The 10,632-nt window shown below is 44.4% G+C and overlaps 1 protein-coding gene across 1 annotated transcript; it reads left to right on the top strand.

Annotated features, from left to right (window-relative positions):
* The first annotated feature begins 5,303 nt into the window (after positions 1-5,303).
* Positions 5,304-8,597, top strand: LOC147613962 (uncharacterized). Its single transcript, XM_086781948.1, has 2 exons — positions 5,304-5,875; positions 6,691-8,597. The coding sequence occupies exon 2, from the start codon at positions 6,764-6,766 to the stop codon at positions 8,177-8,179; it is 1,416 nt and encodes a 471-aa protein (XP_086638074.1). The 5' UTR covers positions 5,304-5,875; positions 6,691-6,763; the 3' UTR covers positions 8,180-8,597.
* Positions 8,598-10,632: the final 2,035 nt, after the last annotated feature.

The following is a 10,632-nucleotide window of genomic DNA, read 5'->3' as shown; positions in this document are numbered from 1 at the left end:
AAGTTGAAAACATGCACCGCCGAGGATGCCTGCACAAGAGGATCTACGCCTCCTTTGACTCCTATAAGCAGGTGGTTGAGTAAACATTGCAAACAAAAGGATACCAACTCGAGCGCAGCAGAGAAGCGTGCCCTCCAACCCCAACCAGAAACTATGGAATAGACATCTAGCACCTTGGAGCACAAAGTCAATGCATGAATGGATGTTCCCATTCACCCTCTCACTACCAACCTCATCAACTAGGCCACACTTCTAGAGTACGGGCATGCCACTGATACCAATGCCTCCATTGATCTCTCAGTCCCCCATGGCCTCTGCCCATACCCCTACAACTCCTTAAAATCCCTTGCTTCCCTTGCCTTCCTGGAGTGGCTCGGCTCGATAACAACTTACTATGTTTACAAGGCCCTTCACTATCGAGCCCTCCCCCTTACTCCCCCTATGGCCTCCTCGTTCTCTCTACCACCGCTGCTATCGAACTGGAAATCATCACCGCCACCAGCATCATCTGATTTGACAACTCACATATCGCCTTCCCCTATGACATCACCATTGACGAGGCCCGTGAGGTAAAACGCTCGGCACGTGACCCTGACGACGACGATGGCAATGCGGCAGGCAACAATTCTCCCACCAGAGCAAATCCCCCCGCCTCCTACTCTCTGTCTCCTCACCCTCCATCCCCACCACATTCCCACTCCCATCCGAGGCCCAACTCTCCACCACCTCCCAATCCACCCCCCCACCATTGGTGCCCGTCGACACTCCCTCGAGCTTTCCTCCTTCAATGGCTTCCCCCATTACCCTACCCTTTTTTCCCTCATAGACCACAACCCCTCCTCAAGTTCCCTCTCCACCCCCTTCACCAACATTGCCATCACCCCCTTCCTCCATCCATCTTGGATTGGGCATGCCCATGCCTCCACAAGATATTTCCTCTACATCAGACCCGCCCGCTCTTCCTCCAAAACCCCTCCACCTCAACAACCTCACCTTGTCAACCTCCCTTCACCCACCCCCTAGAAGAGGGCCAGATCCCACCCCAACCCCCATGGGAGCACAAGGAGGTGCACACCCCCTCAATCCCCTCAACTAGCGCGCGATCCCTTGGAACACATAGAATTCATGCGAATTCTGCTTGGCCGACAACTCCAACAGGTTCCACTCACCAAGATAACCGACTACATGGACATCCGTGTCCTCCGGCTCTATTTCGACGCCAAGCATGCCACATGGAAATGCTGACATCCGCACATACAATGCGGAGATTACATCAGGCCCCACTTCGATGATGATCGACCCCTCATGTTTGATTTGGTGGGCAGCCACAATTTGGTGGCGGCCCTTTCTACTCAAGTATTAACTAGACTGGTTAACATTTTTTTACAGCGTGGTTACACTTCATGTAACTCATTTTTATATGTAAACTGCGCAAAGCACTTCATGTAAAAGATATATGGGGTAACTGAGCTTATGACTTGTATAATGCTGGTAATGAGCATAAACCTAGGTGTGTGTAGAGCTAAAGGAACCAATTTTGGGCCCACAATTGTTAAATGGGTGGCCAACCATTGTAAAAATTGAGCTTATGTATATAAGTGACTTATGAAATATGAAAATGGACAATACCATTATCAGAATTGAGTTTGCTCTCCCTCCCTCCCTCACTCTCTTGTGGCTATGGTGGTGAGCTTGTGTGTGTACATGCTTGTGTGTGTGCATGTAGGTGATGCTCTTTTTGCTTACCTCTTCTCCTCTCTCTCTCTCTTTCTCTCTCTCTCTCTCTCTCTCTCTCTCTCTCTCTCTCTCTCGCACACTTGAAGGCATGGAGTAGGAGTTGAGCTCTCCATATCTCCTTCTCTCATTTGCTAGCTACCTAGCTTGAGGAAAGTTTCACTTGGGTGACACAAGTGGTGGTGGAATGAACCCCTAACAGCTTCACATCGAAGAGTTAATATGATTATCTTGGTGAACATAAGCTAAAGTGTAGAGCTGATGGTAGCGTTAATCGCTCTACAAGGCAAGGCTTGTTTGCAAAGGGTTATGCTCAAGAGAAGGGCATAGATTATAATGAGACCTTTGCAACCACGTCTTGTATGACTATGATCAAGTGTATTATTGCGTTGGCAGCATCATGGTTAGAATGTGGATATCAAGACTGACTTCATAAATGGTGACTTGCATGAGGAGGTTTATATCTCTCAGCCTCATGGTTTTGTTGAGAAGTGGCAATTATCTAAATTATGAAGGTTAAAAAAAGCTTTATATGGCCTTAAGTAGGCTCCTAGAGTATGGTTGTTATGTGCACATTATATGTGCATATACTAGGAGGCTAACCCACCCTAGGCATATGAACATGGGAACATGCTCTAGTGGGGCAAGGGTTAGTTCTAACCTTGGGTTAATGTTAGGGTCAGGCAAACAAGGGTCACACATGGAAATGGAGAGTCAAGAGTCACTTGAGGGGCCTCCTATATAATAGGGGCATGGGACACTCTCAAGGGATGCTCTCTTGTATAGAGCATTGTGTCTACTCTCTTGCCATTTCATGCTAGAGCTATGTGATGCTGGAGTGATGTCATATCTCTTGGTGGTATGGGACATCAAGGTAAGGTATGTGGTACTTCATTATATTTATGTGTGCACCCTTGGGCTTAGGGGTGGTCGGGTGGATGAGTATATGCCTGGTTTATGCATGTTTATGCATAGTGATTAGCTAGAGAGATCTTTAGGGTTTTAACAATGGTATTAGAGCGGTCTCTAGTTAATTTTTAATGTTTTTTCTCCTCTTATTTTTCTCTCATTATTCCACATTTTTAGCATTTTTAAAGTAACTTTTAACATTTACTAAGAAAAAAATGTTATTTTTTGGTTTGTTTTGGTGGCCTATGCGTTAGAAACATCAATATGGCAGTCGAAATGCGGTGCTTCTCGACTTGGATGGACATATTGACGTTTCTGGAAATGCTATTTTTCTCTATTTTTATGGTTAAAATAAGCATTTTTATGGATTTTTTTTACCAAAATACCGCACATGCTATTGTGAGTATTTTTGGTAGAAAGGATTCCCTAAATTTTTACAATTTCAAGGAAATTTTCCTAATTATTTAGGAAATTTTAAGAGCATTTTTATGGTAAAAAAGGCATTTTTAATGCATTTTTATGGATTTCCCGTAGGCATGCTATCAATTTTCTACCGATTTTCTATTGAGCTTTAATAGGGGGCAGCATGTTGATGCATTGGATTCTCTCCTGTGTGCGTGGCATTTTTTCCATCTCTCTAATCTAAATTTTCCTTCAAAAGATCTCTTCCGCATGGGAACACCTCTTATTTGGGTGGATTAATTAAAATTTATTGGCTAATTAACCCACATGTTTAGTGGCTAAACTTGATTATCTCATAATCATGGTTAAGGCTTAATAACTCTGTTTAATAAAGAAGAGAGGAAGGAGATGTTGGAAGAGGGTGTGGAGATGGAGAAGGGAAAGAGGAAGGGAATGCTCCCCTCTCTCCCTCACGAATTCGCGCACCCAAGGGGGGGGATTCTTTTTACTGGCCACCATCGCACAGTGCCCCCCTCACGTTTTCTTCAAATTTTTTTTAAAAAAGCTTTGAAAAGCTTTTAATTAAAGCTTTATTATCCTTTGATTAAAGCTTTTTAAAAAAGAGAAAAACAATTCTTCATATTCATGATATTTTTAAAAACAAAAATTCATGTTGAGCCCTTTGGCCTTTGGGGTCCAAAATTTTTTTGACCTTCGTATTCTGGAGTTTTTTGTCTTTTCATTTTCCACAACCGTTGGCTGTCCGCATTCCAGGGTGACCATTTGGATTCTGAAATTTTTTGACCGTTCGTATTCTAATGCATTTGTACCCGTATTCTAATGCATTCGGGGTACAATAAAAATTCTAAAAATTTTCTAAAAATTCGTGAAAAATTAGACAAAGGTTATTTTCAATTTTTGGAATATCCAGGTTTGTTGATTGGCATGTGGCATGTTTGCTCGGGCGCCCGTGACTATTTGAATTCTTAAAAAAATCTATTTTTTCCAAAAAATTAGTAATTCCATTAAAATTGGAGATTTTAATTGGATTTGAGAATTGTCGAGCGGAATTGAAAAATTTCATGACTGATGGGATTCTTGGGGTAATTTTTTTAATAATACCAAAGTTAAGAAAATTCTAGAAATTATTTTAGAAATCCTTTCTTCCTGCGTGTTACTTAGAGTGTCCGCATGTCTGTGTTGTGATGGTATGTGGTTGGTTGTTGCTGGAGGTCTATGCTTCATCGTCTGTGATTAGTTGCTGTGGTGGTATGTGATGGTCTCTGATTATGTCTGCTCTGTGTTGTGGGGTTGGACCGGGCACGGGCACTTGGGTGGAGGGCTCTGGGAGCTTGGGTTGGGTTGGGTCTGTCTGCTTTGTATAGTGGGTCTGTCTGCTTTGTATAGTGGGGTTGGTGGGCGGCACTGGATGCTTGGGCTGGGGATCTGGGAGATTGGGTTGGGGACTCATTGTTTGGGTTCGGTTGGGTTTCTCTGCTCGCAGGTTCTGTGTTGTGGGAACTCATTGTTGGGGTTGGGTTGGGTTTGTCTGCTTGTTATAGGCTTTGTGTTGTGGGAACTCACTGTTGGCATTGCGTTGGGTCGTAGGCTCTATGTTGTGGGCTTGGGGACTCACTATTGGGGTTGGGTTGGGTCTGTGTGACTGTTGTAGGCTCTGTGTTGTGGGGTTGGGTTAGGTTGGGTCTGTGTGTTGGGGTGGGTCTTTGCCATGGCACCTCGCTGTCCTCAAGGGCTTACAGATATCACAAATGTAGGTAACGATACAGTAGGCCCTTTTGCGTGTCCACGGGATAAAGGGAAAGTCTTGGAGGCTACTGTATCCATGCATGCCCGTGACAAAGGCAAGGGTGTGGCAGATTCATCAAATCCTCGTATTCTCACATCCCCTGAAGGAAATAAAGTGGTTAGAAATCTACATATGGTGAATATAATTCTTTATAGAAACTAAGGTCTAAACCTAACGAAAAAAATACTAAAGTAAGAACCTTAGTAAAACAATGCGAAATTTTTTTCCCAACCCTTAATTAATTCAATTTTTTTTTGTATGCGAAATTTTTGATCACGAGTTCTTGGATTGTCCACCTAATTATTATTCAAAGTTAACACATCCTTCCAATTTCATTAGTACAGAGATTTGTAGATTTGTCGAAAGGTGCATAGCTAATCACATTTTTCTTGCCCATTTCTGTTGATCTTAGAGCAAATTTTGTGTGCGCACGCTGCTACTTATGCTACTTATGTTTGGTTGGGTATCGGCTGAAGTGATGTCCGTTTGGAATTTGCATGCAAGGAAGGGTCAAGACTCAAGGGTCACGAGCATGTGTGAGATGGGCGCGCGGCGCGCATGTGGTGGCCCCTGGTGGGGATGCCCATGGGGACGGCATGATGAGAGAGAGAAAGAGAGAGAGAGGAGCGCAGAAGAAGAAGCGGCAGCTTCTGCTCCAGCAGCAAGAGGCAAGAGAAGAAAAACACAGTGAAGGCAAGTCAGAGAAGTACACAACTCAACCAATGACAAGTCTCCTTCTCTCTCTGCAGAATGATACATGAAAAAAAAAGGGAGGAGAAGAAGGCGAGCTTCGAGGGATGTAGCTATGGCGATGATGGTGGCCATGGTCGTGGTGGTGGTGGTGATGATGATGATGAAAGCATAGGTAGGCCCTCCATTTTGCTGTCTTCTCTGTGGGGCCCCTTTTTGTTCTAGTTTTTCAATACCTCCACCGTCCCTCTCCCTTTCACCTCCTCTTTCGGATACTGATCTGAACAGAGGAGGGAGGGGGCAAGCTCTCTCGCAGGCGCCATCGCTGCCTAGGTAAATACTCTCTCTCTCTCTCTCTCTCTCTCTCTCTCTCTCTCTCCCGCCTTCTTCCCCACTCCAGGCATCTTCCCTTTTCATGTTTGTTTCTACCTCCACGCATCGATTACCCTTTGAGATCTGCAAAGCCCGCCTTCTATTGTAGCTGTTCCTGTGTTTCTTCTGTTTTCATGCCATGAAGCTCTGGTCTTTTCTGCCATGAAGCCTGCAGTCCTGCTGCTTTCCTGATATGAATCTCTCCCCATAGCCTGCTTTTTTCTATGAAACTGTAGGCATTTGATCTTTCTTGCTATGAATTTTAGCCCCATCTCTGTTCCTTACTCTGCATCTCTGATCGTATCTTGTAGCTCGAAAGCACAGTCCCTCTAATCATTGCTCAAAGCTTTACATAGATGTTCATTGAGTTCTGCATCCTACCTGTCTACACTACCATGCATTTCTGTGGGCTTTGTCTGTCCTGTACGCATAGTGATCGTAAGGGGGTGATCGGTAACCTTTGCAAGTCTATTTGGCACAAAGAAAGGAGTTTTTTAATGCGTGAAATGCATTATCAAATTGCCAATAGATTTCTCTGTCGTGAAGGCCAGCCCAGCATTTCTTAGCATCTCTATATATGCTGCTGGCTTGATGAGGGTATAGTTGATCACTGTTGAGACCCTTCCGATCTGTTTGTTTTAGTTTAACTGATCCGCATAAACTTTGGTAGACTTCATCGTCTACCCTGTTGCATTCATCAATTTGCTGTGGTTTCATCTATATTGTCGAGAACATGCATGATCTGGATGCTAAAACTGCTCATCTGGTGAGCGCAGAGGGGTGCTTGTTTCTCTGGGATAGTGCATCCAAGTCATTCGTATACCCATCCTTGGATTCGAAATCCTTCTGATGGAGAGCTTTGCTACTCCTTACCCGGTGATCTTCTTTGATGGAGAGCAGGAGCAAGATAAAGGATTTGTCGGCATACATTCAGTGCTAACCTTCAAGCGATTCCAGTCTCTGTTAAGCCAGAAAACTGGAGTCCCTCCTAATCAGCTCTCTGCAGTGTTCGTCTGCCGTAGAACGCTTAAAGACTCAGACAAAAGGCAAAGGCTTCCCATCAACGGGAACACAAACTTCAACATTCTTCTCAACCAGCACAATCCCAAGAAGGAGAGGGACTGTTACTTCCTGGTGTCTTTGAAGAAGTCGAAAAAGGAGCGCAAGGGCTCAAGAAAGAGAGGTGCAGAGACAGACATCCTGGATGAATGGGAATTCAACTCCACAAGTGGCACGGACGGGAGGGGTCAACTCAGTCATTATGCAGTGGAGGAGACACTATCACAAGGTTCAGCAGGCTCAAGCTATGCTGCAGAAGCAAATGTTTCTTCTCCGGTGAGCAATAGCAGCATAACTGCAAAACAGTTCACAGATGGGGCTATGGGAAATAACAGAGCAAGGGATAACAAGGCTGGGAGAATCATATTAAAGAGGTCGAATGCAGCCTTCTTTCAGAGGCAAGGTTGGAATCATGGAGAGGTACAGGCTTCTTGGCGGGCAGGAGGCAAGGTGGCTGATGAGTTTATACCACTTCAGAGTCCCCGTTTTGCAGCTTTGCGTCAAGAAGATCAGAGGGATCTTAATTGGAGACGGGGAGATTCTTTCTCAAGGGTAAAAGCCCATGAGCAATGGGAGTTGCAAGCTTCATATGCATATCCCCACAACTCAACAGCCCAAACAGATTCAGAATATCATCCCTATAGCCCTGAGAGTTTCAATGTTCCCCTCCCAGAAGAACCACTGGGTCACAGTCTGTACAGAAATGGGGGATTGGTAGAATCTTTTGGCCACAGCCTTTACAGAAATGGGGGACCGGAAGAACCACTGGGCCACAGTCTGTACAGAAACGGGGGATTTTTGGACCTCAACTTTTCAAAGCCAAAGTTTCTTGCCTCCAGAACATCACCTTCTTCTGTATTTGCATCATTTAGGGAGGCTGATTTGCAAAAAGCACATGATCATTTCTTGGAAAGGCAACATCTGCATTACATGTCTGAAGGAGCCTGGCAGAAGATGCCAGCTGTTTTAGGAGCTTTTGCAGATTTCCAAGACAGGCTAGCAAGCATAGACTATAATGGAGTTGAAGAGGAAGCAACTCAGAGTTTCTACTGCCAGTTATGCTCTGATTGCAAGAGGAGGAATATTTCACCTATCCCGTTTCATTGGTGTGTGGAAGATGCTGTCACCAAGGGCTTCCAAGGGCCATCCCCAGCTGGACCTATTGGGAGACGTCCAAAGACACATCACGTAGAAGCTACAGCTTGAAGGTCTCTCCTTTGCTACTTGCACAAACAGCATAGGAGTACCACATTTGTTTTGCTGATATCGATTATCTTGCACACACGTGCATTTTGTGGCAGGTCTGCAGTATATATGTATTGGTGTGTCAAATATTGGTAGTTTTTGACACCGACACGTGCATTTATTCACACAAAGAGATAGGTGCATACACACGCACATACATACAAACATACAGTCACATACACATACACATACACACAAAGATGGGGATTTCATACGAGTATAAAATGCAGAGTGTATGTAGAATTGCAAGCTCAGGTATGTAAATGTACTAAGCTTGGATATATTTTTGTATGGAGCTTGTTTCAAGCCTCCCTTATCTGGTGCCAGGTGCTGTGGCCTTCGTTTTGGCTCCATCTAACAATGATGGCTCTTTAGTTTACACGATTTGGTGTGGGCCTTTTTTCTTGGGTTACTTTACACCTGCGATTTGCATTATGTACTGAGCCCTGTTGTTTATGTACTTGAAGAACATGATTAAAAGATGACAAGTGGCTCTAGGGTAATGGCGTGTTGACTTTCCTTGTAGGCCATCTACTTGACCTAGTCAAATGGAGGAGGGTTGCCAAGGATTGTGTGTGCATAGTGCACCTACTTCCCATTGGAAGTAGTGTATTTGGGTGCTCGAAGTAAGAGATTGCTAATTTTGTAGTCGTGAATGGGGTCCACAATATATTTTCGAGATGAGGACAGGACTTAAGGTGATTACACACTGCATGGTAATGAAGTGCATGTGTGTAGAATGGGACATGGAAGATGAGGAAGATCAAATATCTTTACACACTCTGAACTCATGATGTAGCACATCAATTTTGAGAGGAGAAAAATAACAGGCAAAAAACTGCTGGGCCTGCTACAAAACAAAACCAATCCCCACCCCCCCCCCCCCCCCCCTTTTCTTCCTTTTCCCTTTCTTTTCAACTGGACGCCCTTATTCCCCTTTCACTATTACGGCCTTGGGTCACTATTGCAGCTTGTTGGAATGCAGTGAGGTGGCAGCCATCTAGAACAGACACCATGGGTGGTGTATACAAGAAGTGTGGACAAGGCAAGAATCGAAAGCTCCAAATGAAGCGTTCAGGGAATTCTCCTTTTCCTTTTTTTTTTTTTCTGGGAAAAAGATCCTTCATTTAGCTAACGAAAAACCAGCCTCGAAGGGCTAAATACAACCACAAAGGGCTAGATACAAACTTGCCTCCATGTATGGGATAGGGATCAAAGAATCAAAAGGTGGAGAAAGATGCACTTCTCCTCTGGCTGGCTCCTCTACGAGGAGAAGGCTATCTCATATAGGGGGAGGGGGGGAGTTCTCATTTTCTTCTTGGCCATGTAACTACCCCCTGTCTGCTTACACGCATACATGTCAACGGGTGGGAGCTCAACAAGCTTGTATCATTTTTTGAGATTCTTTGAAATTCTTCTTGTGCGGGGTAAGAGTAACCCCCTCAGGTTCGGTTCACAAGAGATGGCGGACGGCCGTGCGCGGCGGTACTAAGTCGGTGACTAGGCTTAGTGGAAGCTTGAAACTTTTTGAGATTAAAAGCCCTCGTGCATTGTTACACGATTTGACATCCTTGATGGGTGAGGATAGTGTATAATTCTCTTGGGTTGGGTTTAAAAGAGATGGACGGTTCTGTGGCACTACTAAATTGGTGACTAGGCATTATAGTGCGAAGCTATGTGTCTGGTTGGTCAGGCAGTTACAACGGTTTGGAAAAGTTGTACAGGTCAAAGAAAGCAAAATGTTGGGCAGGAGGACCAAGGTAGGATTGGATGATTCAACCAACCTTAACCTTGGGGGGTAGTCTGTCTGCATTGGTTTTCATGTTTGTTACTTAGTGAATAGTACAACCGATAAGCTGGGGGCAGGCATGCCCAGCAGGTCGAGCCCTCAAGACACTCGTCCTCATGAGCCCTCAAGACACTCGTCCTCATCTACCAAAGCTTATACTTCACACCATAATACGACCTTTTTGATGAGAGAAAGTTTACCCACCTACCTCTCTCTCTCTCTCTCAAAATTGACAAAACAACTTTGTCGTAGTGCTCTTCTGGTGAGATTAAATAGAATTGTTTTGAGAATGGTGGAGGATGTATTAAACCCTGGAGAAAGGGGAAAATTTGGTGTAGGAGATGCACTTTTTGGCCTGCCGTTGTGAAAGGAAGCCCTTAGTTTAGGATGCTTGCCTCCTTTACCAATCTGTAATGCTGGATCTTGCTTATATAGCCTTTCTAAGAAGAGCAGGGGTTTTGAGGCTTAGTGAGGGGCTTGAAAATGTTACTTGTTAGTGAATTTGCCTGTCAGTAAGATTTGCTTAGTGAAATCTCAAATGTAGTGTGTCATCAGGATAGATTTAAGAGGGCTTACATTTATGATGAATCTCAAACTGCTTACAGGACATACACTGGGTACTCTA

Source organism: Cibotium barometz, chromosome 43 (genome assembly GCF_041138505.1).
Source record: "Cibotium barometz isolate CiBa-2024 chromosome 43, ASM4113850v1, whole genome shotgun sequence".
In the NCBI taxonomy this organism is placed as follows: Eukaryota; Viridiplantae; Streptophyta; class Polypodiopsida; order Cyatheales; family Cibotiaceae; genus Cibotium; species Cibotium barometz.
Note: the sequence above shows the minus strand (reverse complement) of the source record. Positions and strands in the feature narration are given on the sequence as shown.

What these genes read in the sequence shown, in the direction of transcription:
- LOC147613962 (XM_086781948.1), top strand. Translation starts at nt 6,764, where the DNA reads ATGGAGAGCTTTGCTACTCCTTACCCGGTGATCTTCTTTGATGGAGAG.